The sequence below is a fragment of the Aquarana catesbeiana genome, linkage group LG02 (assembly GCF_042186555.1).
Source record: "Aquarana catesbeiana isolate 2022-GZ linkage group LG02, ASM4218655v1, whole genome shotgun sequence".
Classification (NCBI taxonomy): domain Eukaryota; kingdom Metazoa; phylum Chordata; class Amphibia; order Anura; family Ranidae; genus Aquarana; species Aquarana catesbeiana.
Window position 1 is genome coordinate 582,909,018 of NC_133325.1, and position 16,407 is coordinate 582,925,424.

The 16,407-nt window shown below is 42.9% G+C and overlaps 1 protein-coding gene across 2 annotated transcripts in view; it reads right to left on the reverse strand.

The window, feature by feature from the left end:
- FGR (FGR proto-oncogene, Src family tyrosine kinase) overlaps window positions 1-16,407 on the reverse strand; it is a 196,684-nt gene that overhangs the window by 30,950 nt on the left and 149,327 nt on the right. For both annotated transcript variants that reach the window (XM_073616188.1, XM_073616190.1), the window contains exons 7-8: window positions 8,928-9,077; window positions 6,007-6,162 (exon numbers count right to left, since the gene is read on the reverse strand). In XM_073616188.1, coding sequence (XP_073472289.1) covers window positions 6,007-6,162; window positions 8,928-9,077 — 306 coding nt within the window. The remainder of the gene's footprint in view (window positions 1-6,006; window positions 6,163-8,927; window positions 9,078-16,407) is intronic.

Genomic DNA, 16,407 nt, shown 5'->3' on the forward strand with positions numbered 1-16,407 from the left:
TCGTCCCCACCCCCTTTCCTGACCGGCCAGGCTGCGTGCTCGGATCGGGGTCTGGTATGGATTTTAGGGGGATCCCACGCCGTTTTTTCGGCGTAGCGGGGTTCCCCTTTATAATCCATACCAGACCTAAGGGCCTGGTATGCCCCGCGACGGGGCTAGTAAGGTGTCAATCTCGCCGATAAAAGCGGCAAGATTGACATCCTTTTCTAGTCCCGTCGCACCTGAGTCACGTTCAAAATGAACGGACTTGTCCGTGTGTGGGCAAGTCCGTTCATTCTGAAAGTCCGCCGGAACTCCGGCGAAAGTCCGTCGGAAAGACGGGCGGACTTAGCCCGCCGGAAAGTCCCGGCGTGTGTGGGCAAGTCCGTCCGTTTTAAAGTCCGGCGCACCTGGCGGACAAAGTCCGTCGGAAAGTGTGCCGGACCAAGTAGGATAGAAAGTCCGCTCGTGTGTACGCGGCATAATTGTTCTCTAGGTGACACATGTAAACTTATCCAGTAGCTCATCTGCAAAGTTTAGACCACATTAGAAACAAACTGTAATCTGTAAAGAAATGTAAGTTATTATCCCATTATATCTTTAAAAATGTATATATATCCTAACAGAAATTATACAGGACTTCTACAGTATATTCAGTTGATCTTCTATAATGTATGGGTCAGTTTTAAATTACTTTGTCAAGTCTGAAACATTTTCATTATACCTTTTATCAGTGGCGGCCTGTAATGCAGGGTGCAGGGGCGCTGCCACCCTAATCTATATGCAGGGCGCCGGGCGCATGGATTCCAATGTGTTTTTTTTTATTTTTTTTTTAGAAGCAAGTGATTAGAGCCAGAGGCTCTAATAGGCTTCCAAAAAGGGTGGGTTGGGGGCGCAGTGATCTGCACAATACTACCACCAGCCACCACTGCCTTTTATTATTCACACTACTTAAAGGAGTATAGCTAAAGCTCATTTGGCTGTACTTCTCCTGTGGATCACAGGAGTGCAGTTCATTCTTCACTTCTATGACCCATTTTCAGCCGCCAGTGGGCTAAAGCCCGCTGTCAGCTGACGTCGTAGAGCTGGTCCAGGCTAGGGAAAGATCATGACCATATGGTTGGGATCAACCTAGGAGCCTGGACTGGCACCTAGCTCAGCCTCTCAGCTACACCGCTGCCCTCCCTAGCCCAGCACTCGAGTGAGTGCTGGAAGGGCAGAGCAGACAGCGGTGACTGACAGTCACTGCTCTCTGCTCAGAGCAGCAGGGAGAACTGAGTGATCAGTGGTGTTTGATCTCTCAGTTCTTAGCCTTAGAGCCAGCGGGGGACAGGTGTATCATCGGATCAATACTGTATCCACCTAGGTAAGTATAAAAATTACAAACTTATCTTTTAACCACCTGCCGACCACCCACTGCAGATGTACTGCGGCAAGGTGGTTTGGCTATGCAAATAGCCGGTACTGCGATTCGTGCACTAGCTTTCGTGGGCCCCACCGGTGGTGATTGGCCAGCGAGGGAGCCAATCAGCGGGTCCAGCGGACTCGATGTCCACTGGTCGCCTACGATCGTTCCCTGCAGAGACAGAACGAAGATCTGCAGAAGTAAACAAGGCAGATCTCCGTTCTGTCAGAGGATGACACTGAGATCTGTCTTCCTGCTAAGGAGGAAGACGGATCCGTGTGTTTCCGAGTCACACAGTCCCCCATAGAAAAACACAAATGGGGAACATATTTAACCCCTTGATCGCCCCTGATGTTAACCCCTTCTATGCAGTGTCATTAGTACAATGTCAGTGCATATTTTTAGCACTGATCACTGTAATAATGTCACTGGTTCCCAAAAAAGTGTCAATAATGTCAGTTAGGTGTCCGATCTGTCCGCGGCAATGTCGCAGTCCCACTTAAAATCACTGATCATTGCCATTACTAGTACCCAAAAATTTTGTTTGTGTACAACGTCGCATGACCGCGCAATTGTCAGTTGAAGTATGGTTAAAAATGGCCTGGTCATGAAGGGGGGGTAAATCCTTCCAGGGCTGAAGTGGTTAAGAGTTTCTATACACTTAAGAATTCTGTGTGCAGATTGTGTTGTGTGTCTGTGTGCAGATTGTGGCAAAGAATGGGTATTATTCACAGAAAATACTGTATGTGCAATTTACACAGTTCTATTTTTTTTCAACAAATTCTTTTACGTAATTGACAAAAACATTATATACTAATTATATGGATGCTTTGTTTACATATGAAGCAATAAATGTAAAGTGTATGTACAGAAGATTGGGAGATTTTCCTTTACTTCCTCTAAAAAAATATCTGCAAATTTAGGGATAGTTGTCACCTAAACAGGTGTCCCTATCTGGAAGATTTAACCTGACCTCTTGTTCTGGTGATAGTTCTAAAATTTTGGATTTGTTATCTCTTACTTTCCCAGTAACAATGGTCAGCAGAACAAATTGAGAGGTTGCTTCTTCCCAGCAGAGACAACAACAGCAATAAAAAATGCACATATGGTTCTAAACCTTCCCTACACTGGCCCAAAACTAAAGCAATCACCAATTCTATCTTCTTTAAAAGATAACTGTTCAGCATGCTGGAAATACTCTATGGCAGTGGTTCTCCACCCTGTCCTCAAGTACCCTCAACAGGCCATGTTTTGGAAATTTCTCTTATGCCGTGTACACACGAGCGGACTTTACGGCAGACTTGGTCCGGCGGACCGGAGTCCGTCGGACAATTCTATCGTGTGTGGGCTCCAGCGGACTTTTTTTTCCCAAAAGTTCGACGGACCTAGAAATGAAACATGTTTCAAATCTTTCCGACGGACTCGAGTCCGGTCGAAAAGTCCGCTCGTCTGTAAGCTAGTCCGACGGACAAAAACCGACGCTAGGGCAGCTATTGGCTATGAACTTCCTTGTTTTAGTCCGGTCGTACGTCATCACGATGGTTGATCGTGTGTAGGAAAGTCCGTTCATTGAGAAAGTCCGTCGAAAAGTCCGCCGGACCAAGTCTGCCGTAAAGTCCGCTCGCATGTACGCGGCATTAGATAAAATAGCTGTCCAAAATACCATGCAATTAAATCTGATTTAAAGCACCTGTGCAAGATAAAGGAAAACCTGCAAACATGGCCTGTTGGGGGTACTTGAGGACAGGGTTAAGAACCCCTGCTCTATGGCACCTGCTGCTAGCCTGGGATGTGCACTGTAAGGTTTGATAACTTCTAAACCATAAACTGTCTGATAGTTAAAAGTGCCATTAAATGTTATGTTGATTACAAATATCTCATTGAACAAAATCCGCATTATAAAGTAGTAGGAAATCTTTTTCTCTGCAGAATAGCTGAGATTGTTTTAAACTCCTCCATTAGAACTAAAGGACATACACTCCTCACAGGTTCTTCACAGGTTTCCAGTAACAGTTCCTCCATGCCTTTAATTTGACAAGCTTCACACATTTATTCAGATATTATAGGGGAATAAGGTGCTTTCCAGTGGAACTAGTGATTTAGCAGCTGCAAGCAAATAATCTGTTTCCACTGAAATTGAGCCTGGGGCATGATCACTAAGGGTGGAAGAGTCACTGGGTATTTTTTTAAAAATGGTAATGCATAGATGCCAACAGTCCAGAATTTCCCAGGACATTCCTGGGATTTAGACCTTTGTCCCAGTCTTACCGTGTCCATGGTAATTTATTGGGAAATAGGCATTTTCCAGATTTATCGCCAGAGCCATCGCTAGAGGCCTGGGGCCGGCACTGGTGACTTTGTCTCTGCTGCCATTTTACAGAAGACCAGCTCTCATGAGGAGCTGCTCCATTTCTAATGGCAGCCGCTTTCATTGCCACCCAGGCTCCGCCTCTTGTTTCCTTCCCACGAGAGCTGGTCTTCTGTAAATGGCGCAGAGACCGAATCACCAACACAGAGCAGCATGGACTAGCTGCTTCTGTGGTGACAAAGTGACAAGCTGCATCTGTGGTGACAAGTGAGCGCTGTATCAGTGGTGACAAGTGAGCGCTGTATCAGTGGTGACAAGTGAGCGCTGCATCTGTGGTGACAAGCAATCGTGGCATCTATGGTGACAAGTGAGCACTGCATCTATGGTGACAACTGAGCGCTGCATTTGTGGTGACAAGTGAGGGCTGCATCTGTGGTGACAAGTGCGCTGCATCTGTGGTGACAAGTGAGGGCTGCATCTGTGGTGACAAGTGCACTGCATCTGTGGTGACAAGTGAGGGCTTCATCTGTGGTGACAAGTGAGCGCTGTATCTGTGGTGACAAGTGAGCGCTGCATTTGTGGTGACAAGTGCACTGCATCTGTGGTGACAAGTGAGGGCTGCATCTGTGGTGACAAGTGAGGGCTGCATCTGTGGTGAAAAGTGAGGGCTGCATCTGTGGTGAAAAGTGAGGGCTGCATCTGTGGTGACAAGTGCACTGCATCTGTGGTGACAAGTGCACTGCATCTGTGGTGACAAGTGAGGGCTGCATCTGTGGGGACAAGTGAGCGCTGTATCAGTGGTGACAAGTGAGCGCTGCATCTGTGGTGACAAGCAATCACGGCATCTATGGTGACAAGTGAGCACTGCATCTATGGTGACAACTGAGCGCTGCATTTGTGGTGACAAGTGAGGGCTGCATCTGTGGGGACAAGTGAGCGCTGTATCAGTGGTGACAAGTGAGCGCTGCATCTGTGGTGACAAGCAATCGCGGCATCTATGGTGACAAGTGAGCACTGCATCTATGGTGACAACTGAGCGCTGCATTTGTGGTGACAAGTGAGGGCTGCATATGTGGTGACAAGTGAGCGCTGCATCTATGGTGACAAGTGAGCGCTGCATCTATGGTGACAAGTGAGCTGCATCTGTGGTGACAAGTGCGCTGCATCTGTGGTGACAAGTGAGAGCTGCATCTGTGGTGACAAGTGACAAAGTGTATCTGTGGTGATAAGTGACACGCTGTATCTATGGTGACAAGTGACACGCTATATCTGTGGTGACAAGTAACAAGCTGCATCTATGCTGACAAGTGACACAAACTGCATCTGGTGACAAGTGAGCCAAGCTGCATCTGGTAGCAGGTGACGTGGCAAGTGACATGCTGAGTCTGGTGGCAGGTGACGGTGGCAAGTGACACACTCAGGGCCTCCACTGATTCTGCTTTATGGTGAGTTGAACTATTTCATTTTATATTACAATGTAATAATAGAAATAATGCGCTTCAATCATCCTGACACCATAACAACCATGGTGCCGTGATGATTGAAGCACCAACACCAGGTGTTTGGAGTATCTTTATCTGCTGATTGTTAAACTTTCTGGAATACACATATTTCTATTGTGGTGCAGGATCTCTCTCTCTCATCTCAGACTCACGCCCTCTTTAAGCCACGCCAAATATTTAGTTTAGACCACGCCCCTTTTCGCACTGCGGGATTGCCAGGACCCACTTAGAAGAGTGCAATGATAAGATGAAGACTCTCCAAGTAGCATTAGAGTTCCAATAGGTACCTTTAATTGAAGAATAGCTGTACATTTAAAATGATGACCTCCCCTTTCCTTATTAAATTACTTAAAAACAGTACTGACTTCAGCTGCAGACTTGCCTCTGTGACAATCCAGCCATAGAGAACGGCTTTGCACTGAGGTCTGTACTGCTATTACACAATGTAATAAGTAGGGTAGGGGTGTGTGTGTGTGTGCATTCTGTGCTACTTGTTAATAGACTCCAGAAAGCCATAAGTAAACTCCAAACTCCAAGCTCACCTATACCTTAAACTTCCAATGTATTTCTCTTTGCTTCTGTGGCTGAAAGGAGTGGCAGACAAGCATAGAAACGCTAAGTATACCATATGCTCCTTGGAAATGGGAGAATAAAGTGACCCTTTTACGTCGCTCTGAATGGGCCTGCACATAAAGATTTCCAAAAACCTTGATACCCAAGCTAAAGAAATCTGTAGTGGCACACATCAAATCCGAACATCGTTTTTTATAGTTAGCTTTGTAAAAACATCAACATATCTTGGAGGTTCTTACCCTTCCAGACGTCTCCAAAACAGCCCTGTCCCAATTTTTTGTCTAGGGTGATAGAGTCTCTTGATATTTCCCAAGCATCTTTTGCTAGCCCCAAAGTTTGGGGCTTTAGATTGACACAAGCCTTTTTTAATAATTGGCACAGACCATCATTGTATTCTAATGGAAAAAAAAGACACATTTCCATGTTATGACTAGGAAAATTAAACTATCTTTTGTATTCCAATGAAAAAAGGCACGTTTCCATTTTATGACTAGGTCAATTAAATTAACTTTTAGATCTATTTTGTTCTTTCTTGAGAACAAATGAGTAAACTTGAAATAAGACAAAAGACTAAGATAGAAATATCATAGACTAGTAATACCAAATGTTACCACATGATGTCACCAAAGTCATAGTTATGTGCAACACAGTGGAGCTATTTTTCAAATCTGATTGATGATTTGGATAGATTGTTAACTCTTTACACTTTCATGAGTAGATATAAATTACTTAAATCAGTAGAACAATATCCCACCATAGTTTGCCAGAACTTGACCTAAATGTTTATGTAGACTCAAAAATATGAATCTGTAAAGTGATTTACTATGGAAAGTGACTTGGTTTGGTATGAGGATATCAATGGCTCTGGGCATCATAGAAAAACTGGGATTAAACAGGTTATCACATGGTATAATTCTGGCCAGAAAGAATTCTGTGTGGTACTGGGCTACAATTATATGCATATAGCCCTTGACCTAGTGTGCATGTGCATTATATACAGCGCCCATAGTTAATACTTAATTTGGATGCCATCCTGTGGCATACACACACACATATAGATCCTATAGGGTTTATACATATGCATGCAGCCATGAACCTGATGTGTACATAATAAATATATATATATATCTATATCTATATCTAGATATAGATATATATCTATAGATATATCTAGATATATCTATAGATATATCTAGATATATATCTATATATATCTAGATCTAGATATATATATATACATATATATATATATATATATCTCTATATATATATATATCTATATATATATAGATATATATATATATAGAGATATATATATATATAGATATATCTATATATCTATATATATATATATATCTATATATATATATATATATATATATATATCTAGATCTAGATATATATAGATATATATCTATATATATCTATATATATATATCTATATCTAGATATAGATCTAGATATAGATATATATATATTTATTATGTACACATCAGGTGCATGCATATGTATGGATAGATAGATAGATAGATAGATAGATAGATAGATAGATAGATAGATAGATAGATAGATAGATAGATAGATAGATAGATAGATAGATAGATAGATAATATAGCATCCACTTATTTATTTGTGGCACACGTGCAGATACAATCCTAAGGGTTTATACATACAATATATATACGGGGGGGGGGATAAGGTGAGGTGGGTGTTTTTAATTTTTTTCCAGGGGGTCCCTAAGGGGACTGTTAAAAGGAGGGTTGGGGGGGGGGGCATGAAAAATGGATACAGGGTGCTGTATACTGTATATGTATGTAATGTTTTTATAGTTTTTTTTATTTTTTAAGAAACATATGATTCAGTAGGGGTGGGTGTTTTTCTTTTCCAAGGGGGTTCCCAAGGGGATTGTCAGAGGGAGGGTGAGATGAAGTGGATACAGGGTGCTGTATACTGTACGTCTAATGTTTTTATATTTTTTAATTTTTTAAGAAATAGATGATTCAGTAGGGGTGGGTGTTTTTCTTTTCCAAGGGGGTTCAAGGGGATTGTTAGAGGGAGTGTTAGGGAGGGGGGCATGGAATGGATACAGGGTGCTGTATACTGTATATCTAATGTTTTTATATTTTTCAAGAAACGTATGATTCGGTAGCCACATGTTGGTGTCATGTTCCAAATTTTTTCTTATCTATCTATCTATCTATCTATCTATCTATCTATCTATCTATCTATCTATCTATCTATCTATCTATCTATCTATCTCCCCTTTACATGTGAGGTTTTTGCTCTCTATTCCAGTCTCCTGTCTCAATGCCTACACACCATATAGTCTTTTGTCATTTTACATCCTCCCATCCAATTCTTTCAAGTGTCACATTTCAGGGTTGCAGCAGCTTCTTTTATGCTGCTTTTCTCCAGTGTGCATGAAGCCTTATGGTGAAAAAATATTATAGAAGCAGCACTTTCAGGCACAAGAAGTGTGCGTATGTATTGTTTATGTGTATTTAACTAAGTTAAAGGAAACTGCTATGCTATGTACACACGATAGGATTTTCCGACAACAAAACCATGGATTTATTTCCGATGGATGTTGGCTGAAACTTGTCTTGCATACACACGGTCGCACAAATGTTGTTGGAAACACCAAACGTCAAGAACGAAGTTCAATAGCCAGTGCGGCTCTTCTGCTTGATTCCGAGCATGCGTGGAATTTTGTGCGTCGGAATTGTGTACACACGATCGGAATTTCCGACAACGGATTTTGTTGTTGGAAAATTTGAGAACCAGCTCTCAAATTTTTGTTGTCGGAACTTCCAATGGAGCCTACACATGGTCAGAATTTCCAACAACAAGCTCACATCGAACATTTGTTGTCGGAAAATCCTATAGTGTGTAAAGGGCATTATTGAGAGAAATACAAAGGCTTTCATTGCTGATCAAAAAAAATGCAAAGACTTGCAAAGCTGAAAATAGCTTACTATGAAGGGTAGTGAAGTACATAACTTTTTTAGCATCCGAATGGTTCCTCCTGGAATTTGGATCTCTAGAGAGCTGCCCTTTCTGCCCTACTCTGCCTTTGGTTGTGTTCCCCTTACTGGTGCATCTATGACAGGGGCATTCCCTATTTCTCTGTTAGCCCAGTCCTGCTTGTAATTCAACATACCTTTATAATATTGCACAAGTTCCTGCACAGTATCAAACTGGACCCGTGTTGTAATGTAATATCCTCCATTATCAATTTTACGGATCTTGTAATGCTTAACATGATCTTCTTTCACGTTATCCCAATCACGGATAGAGAGAGAGAATGCTCCTAGAGCAGAAATACAAAAATGACAAGTAATGAGTAAAAAAGCAAAGTAGGAGAAAATAGTAAAACAAAAAAAACAGTTTTCCTATTGAGAGTATATTGTGCAAGTATGCAGAACACATCTTCAACATGTGATTTTTACAAATCTCAGGAGACAAACAGGTTCTTTTTAGAGTGGGATTAAACCTAAAAGCAAACATTTATTATATTGCAGTTTAGCAATTCTTAGGTGTGATGGATGCATTTTTTTTTTAGGATTTTTACCTTTATTTTCACCTGGTGATCCTTTTTCAAAAGAACAAGCTCTCTTGCAGATGTAGCAATTAGAAGGATGAGACAAACCATTTACTACTGACAGGGGTGCTTAGAGCGATCAGCTTTTATTTATGTAAATCCTTTATCCCAACAGGAAAAAACAAAGGTTGCTGTAACTGCTTAAACAATGTGAGCTGGAGTTTGGCTTCAAAATGTCTAAATCTGCTAGTACATTTAACACTACCCTCCCCCCAGATTACCAGTGCTGCTGTCCAAAGGTGCCCCCTGTGCTCCTTCATTTAGAGTGGGGGCACTCTAAGGTTGGGTCCACATATATGCAAATTGGATGTGGTTTTAACCGTATCAAATTCGCATAACATGTGAGTGTGATCGACTTTCAATGGAGCCGGTTCACAAATGTCCGAGGCGGCTGCTGTGCGGATTTGAAAAGGGGTCCTGTGCGTTTTTGAGTCTGGTTCAAGTGCAAATTCATGGAAAAATTTGCAACTGAATAGCACCTGAACCGGTGAACAGAAACGCACAGGACACCGGACTGCAAACCGCAGCCGCATATATGTGAACCCAGCCCAATACAGGAGGCGTGTTACTGGTAAGATCACCAGGTAAAAACAGAGGGGGAAAAAAGGCAAAAAAAAAAAAGAAAACGAATACAGCCATCACATTTAATGATTGGTAAGCTGCAATATATTACATTTTGGGGTTTTGGGTTTAATACCGCTTTAAGTTTTCATTTTGGAGACATGGAGTAGACCGGATGGTTTCTATGTGCAACAAGAACTGCTTATCAATTAGAACTTTTTATAATCAAAGTGTAAGTCCACTCTAAAACTAAAATCGCTGCATCTACAGACATCCACATTCTAACACTAACCTATCTAACCCTGTAAAGAAGAAATCATTATACATACCTTTTTAAAACCGATCGGACCCAATCTCCAGCGGCGGAAGCTCTGCAGAGGACACAACCAACAACGGATGTGAAATGAATGGGGAGTGACGTCACCCAAAGACTTAAGGCCCATACGCACGATACGAAAATTGGAAGTAAAATTTTGTCCGATCTGCCGATTTTCGGATGGTTAGTACGGTGCTTTCAACAGTCGATTCCGTTTTTTCTTCAGACAAAAGCTGGATGTGCAGACTATAAAATTTTTGTCGTATGTGAACACAATGTCCCATTTTCGTTTAAACAGTATGGTTTTCGTACGAAAAAAATCGTAAGTGGAAGACTACGCATGCTCAGAAACAAAAGAATACATACAAAACTAGTCAACACATTACGTCACTTCTGAAGTTGCATTCTGTCGTACGAGAATTTACGTATGGTGAGTAGGGGTGCAACGGATCGTCGCCGATCAGTGATCCGTACGGATCAACCTCCGCGGATCGCGGGTGTGCCGATCCGCGGAGGTTGATCCGTTGAGCACTCTACGGCCTCGGCCATAGGAAAGGCCGCGGCTTCGGCCTAGCTCCGGAGCGGCGGCCATCTTGGTACACCCGGAAGTGGCCACTGTCTCGTCAGGAAGTGACGTTTCGTCACCGCCATCTTGCTACACCCCACACTCCTGCACAGTACAGTAATGATAGAGTGAGTTTTAAATCTAAAACTCCGGTGGGTGTAACAAGATTTGTGTGGTTTTTTTTGTTTTTTTTTGCTGATCTGAAAATGATCCGATCCGTGACTCTGATCTGAGGATCGATCCGATCCGTGAGTTTTTTGATCCGTTGCACCCCTAATGGTGAGTAACCACTTCACTTTCAACATGAGACTAGCCTGCCACAAAAAATGGACGATTGTGTGGCTTTACTATGGGGCTTTCATTGTCGGTTGTGTCCTCTGCACCCACCTCTACAGAGAAGTTGCAGCTGAAAGCTGAGCGTGGGATTGGGTCAGATCGGCTGCAGAAAAGGTATGTATACTGATTTCTTCTTTATAGGGTTAGATAGGTTAGTGTTAGATCATGGATGTCCGTAGATGCAGGGATTTTAGTGTTAGGGTGGACTTCTACTTTAAAGCTTATGTTAGTTTTAATATCTAATAGACAAACTGCCCTCCCTTTGGTTGCATATGTAAAGATGTTCCTTAACCACTTGCCGCCCGCCATATAGCAAAATGACGTCGGCAAAGTGGTTGTGTTATCCTGACCGGAAGTCATATGACGTCTTTCAGGATAACAAGCCGATGCGCGCCCCTGGGGGCACGCATCACATCGATCGTTGTTACGGAGTGTCAGTCTGACACACCGCAACTCTGATCTGGGTAAATCAGCTGTGTCCAATCACGGCTGATCACAGTGTAAACAGGAAGAGCCGTTGCGCGGCTTTTTTTCACTCATGTCTGTCAGACGCCAGTAGAGGAGAGCCGATCGGCTGATCCTCTGACAGTGGGGGTCTGTGCTGGTTTAATTATCAGCGCAGCCCCCCCGAGGATGCCCACACTGGGCCACCATAGACGCCACCAGGACCACCAGGGATGCCCACCACTAGTCACCACCAGGTATGCCACCCATGGCCACCAGGGATGCCAATTAGTGCCCACAATGGCTGCCAATCAGTGCCCACAATGGATGCCAATCAGTGCCCACAATGGATGCCTGCCAATCAGTGATGCCCATCAGTACCATCCATTAGTGTACATCAGTGCCACCTATCAGTGCCTATCCATGCCCATCCGTGCCGCCTATCAGTGCCCATCAGTGCCGCCTATGTGTACCCATCGGTTCTGCATATCAGTGCCCCATCAGTGACGCATATTAGTGCCCATCATCAGTGCCCATCAGTGCCACCTCCTCGGTGCCCATCAGTGCCGTCTTATCAGTGCCCATCAGTGAAGGAAAAAACTTACTTATTTACAAAGTTTTGTAACAGAAACAAAAAAAAAAACTTTTTTTTTCTGTCTTTTTTTTATTTGTTTAGCAAAAAATAAAAATCCCAGAGGTGATCAAATACCACCAAAAGAAAGCTCTATTTGTGGGAACAAAATTATAAAAATGTATTTGGGTACAGTGTAGCATGACCGCGCAATTGTCATTCAAAGTGCGACAGCACTGAAAGCTGAAAATTGGTCTGGGCAGGAAGGTGTATAAGTTCCCGGTATTGAAGTGGTTAAAACTGAACTCCAGAGTCCAGACAGATATAAAATACACAAATGAATGCAGCTTTGTACTCATTAATGCATCAATAAATGCATTCTTTTATAAGCAAGAAGTGTAAGTACCTGAATTCAACTTGTTATTAGCTTTTTGCAATCCCCTGTATAGCAGAGCTTAGACTAGGAAAGGAAGAAGCAGTACCAGGAGACAATCAGATATCAGCATGTTTCCTGTTAGCACATGAACACTGCAGCATAAGAGGAAGGTGAATAATGAGAGATGAGCTCAGCAGAGAGCTGCTTCTCCTTTTACAGTCTAGTCATAATAGGGACAAGCCCTGTAAATGTACCCAAAGTGTAGCAGAGAAAAATCTGGTTTCCTGCCCTGCCATACAGGGCTGTGCTATGTGGCAGAGCTTCAGAGGTGGGTAGCTGCAGGCATTTCATATCTGCTTGTTTTCTTAAACATCACCGTTCTGCAGAGCAGACACATCTCTGCAGACCATTAGGGCCTTTACAAAAGTCTGTTCCTGCAATCAATTTGCAGTCTACAAAATACGCTAATTAGGTTTAAAACATAACACACACCAAATGGAAAGATAGACCTATAAGCATAGTAAATCACAGCACTTTAAATAATGATATTATTGTTTGTTTAGAGAAAAGTAGGTTTAGCTAGGTTTTAATGGTACCATTCCCTTAAAGCTCTTTGAATCTCACTATATCACCAGCCAGGGCTGTTATATACCTGTGGAAGTCCCTTTTCCTTGAATGGCACAGTATGCTCACTTTAGTTAGGGTCAAAAGCTTTTCATGCCTAGGATTTCATTCCTGCGATCCTGTCAGATAAGAAGATCTTCTCCCCAAAAAAAACACTGCATGCCTGACAGGATCAGAGCATTTCTCAATGACTTCCAAGGCTGCAAAACTCAGATCACAGAGGAATTTCAATACTGTGATTTTTCATTTAAAAATAATTGGCATGGGGGGCGTATGTGTGGTGTCCCTTCTGCACATCAAAGCTTCGGATTCTTAGAAGCTATCTCTACAATCCTCTCCTGAAGGCAATTTGGAAGACCATGACCCATCCAAAAAGAAGAAAGCTGAAAAGTCTGCTGCACGTCTGCCCGGCCAAATACTTCCTGAGCTCTTTGCTATATAACGAGCTGAAACACAGTATATTCAGCAAAATCCCCTCCTGAAAAAAAAATTTCTTATGTTGTTTATGGGTCCATGCGACCACAGTGGTATCCTGCAGGAAAGCAATACTAGCAGCACTATTGTTTTAAAGCAATCTGTAGGCTCACCTTGCCTTCTAAAGTGGCCCCAGGCCCATGGAGCTGACACCTGTTCACACGCTTGGAATGTCTTTAAAGTACCCTGGGATCCTTAAAACCAAGGGGGTGCTATTATGCAACCAAAAACCACAGTTTCATTTGCTTTGCAGAATGGACATTCTAAGCACGTATTGTTAGATATTTCTATCTTACAATGCTATTATAGTAAAGCTGACCATAAATGGGTGGCATTTAAAACAACGTGGAGATATGTCGAGGTGATTACTAGATAAACATAAAGGGGGCAGGGATGGGTAAATAAATAGAGTAAATAAATTGATTTTAAATGCCTACCTTTATTGAAGTTTGCAAGATAGGGGGAGGGGGGAGGAGGGGATTTAAGGGTAATGGTGGATTACTAGTAATAATTCTTCTTGTATACCCGATGTATGTTGTTGTTGTTGTGTTATTTATAAAATAAAATAAAGAATTAAAAAAATAATAAATAATAAAAAAATAATAATAAAGCTGACCATAAATGGATCCAAATTCAGCCATTTGGCCGAAATTCTATCTTTTTAGTCTGCTGGCTGATCAAGAAGAACTGGTGCATGTATGATCAGATTTAGTCAATCACATTTTGAGATACAGAAAAATATAAAATAAAAGAACTTCAGCCTCTCTGACACACTAGGTTGAATACACAAAGCATGCGATATCACATAAAATCACTGGCGGCAACACCTGATACCCAGTAGGGGTAATATATCCAGGGACAGGCACTAAATAAGTTATTAAAGGCATTCATATTTTATCACACAATATGAATAGTAATGAAATAAAGCATAAAAAAATGGATTGGTAATAGCAAGGGTATGATTTGACATAAATGAAATCAGTAGCAAGCACTAGGCATAAGATGACCCTTTGCACCAGATCAGTGTAAACAGTAACATGATCACTGGAGATTCAGGGGGCTATACTGCCAAGGTGCATTAGTATTGATTATGCTAGGCCTAGGCTCAAAGGGAGGAGGTACCCGCTAAATTAATAATAGACAAGGGCTAGTAGGATGGCCTGGCGGTGGTGGTGGGGGCAGTCCTTTATGTTGTTCTTTTGCCAGTTATAGTTGGGGCTCTTTAGGAATAATTGGTGCACTTAACAACAGTCTTGGTAAACCAGCATGCAGCATAGATACGGTATCAGTATAGGCTGCCTCTAGTGGCACAGTCCCTGCAAGCTGTGTAACAATGGGCAGTGAGCCCTCTCAACAGTCCCTGAGGTGTGGTTGTAAATTCTCATTGTAGAAGTGGGCCCCCTTTGTCTCTCCACAGAATGCCACTGGTGAAGAAAGAAGAAGGTGAGAGGACACTGATGGCAATGGTGCAGATGCAATGCTGTGGTCTGTGCGGCTCTGCGCCACTCCTAAGCCTCAAGCTCCAGTCCCTGCTGGATTGGCCAATGTGTGGGCACTTAGGCAGGTGTGCTCACATAGGGTCCCTTGGCACCAAGAGGAAGAGATAAAAGCTATCCCACCACTCCCCCTCCATACCTCCCAACATTCTGAGATGGGAATGAAGGACACCTATTAGCAAAGACATGTAGGCAAAAGGACGCACTCCCCTTAAAGGAGAATTGTACAAAAAAACAATTGGTTAAACACACATGCGCTTTTTTTACCACTACTATTCTTTTATATTGTCTTTTGGAATTTACATAACGATAACGAGTGCATTTTTTATTTATAGCTATATAGATCAGACCAAAGTGCGGGACAAATGAGGAGGAAAGATGGACAGAGGGACTTTGTTCCAAATCAGGGGCAGTTGGGAGCTATGTACACAGACAGGCTAGGGCAGGGGTAGGCAACCTTTAGAGCACAGTGTGCCAAAAAATGTTTTCAAAGAAATTGAGTGTGCCGATTTTATATAAAAAAAATGTCAACTTCACACTCTCAATCACAAAAGTATTTTTTTAAAGTAAATGCTGTAAACTACTTTAGTAGTGAGAAATTAACATCCTGCACTCTCACACCTCAGATCAGCCCCAATTCTTGCAACTCCACACCTCAGATGAGCCCCATCACTGTACTACTGTGCACGTCTGCCCCACCTCTGTACCCCCTTGCTCATCTGTCCCACCACTGTAACCCCCTGTACATCTGCCCCACCACTGTACTATCCTGCTCTTCTGTCCCACCACTGTAACCCCCTGCTCATCTGCCCCATCAATGTCCCCCCTTTCTTATCTGCCCCACCCATGTACCTTCTGCACATCTGTCCCACCTCTGTTCCCCCTGCTCTTATGCCACACCACTGTAACCCCCTGCTCATGTGTCCCATCGATGTACCTCCTTTCTCCTCTGCACCTCTATGCACATCTTCCCCACCTCTGTACCCCCTGCTCCTCTGTCCCACCGTTGTAACCCCCTGCTCATCTGTCCCAACACTAAACCCCCCTGCTCATCTGTCCCACCACTGTAACACCCTGCTCATCTGCCCCATCACTGTACCTACCTCCTTTCTCCTCTGCCCCAACACTGAACCCCCCCTGCTCATCTTTCCCACCACTGTAACCCCCTTCTCATCTGGCCCAACACTGAACCCCCCCTGCTCATCTGTCCCACCACTGTAACACCCTGCTCATCTGCCCCATCACTGTACCCCCTTGCTTTTCTGTCCCAGCGCTG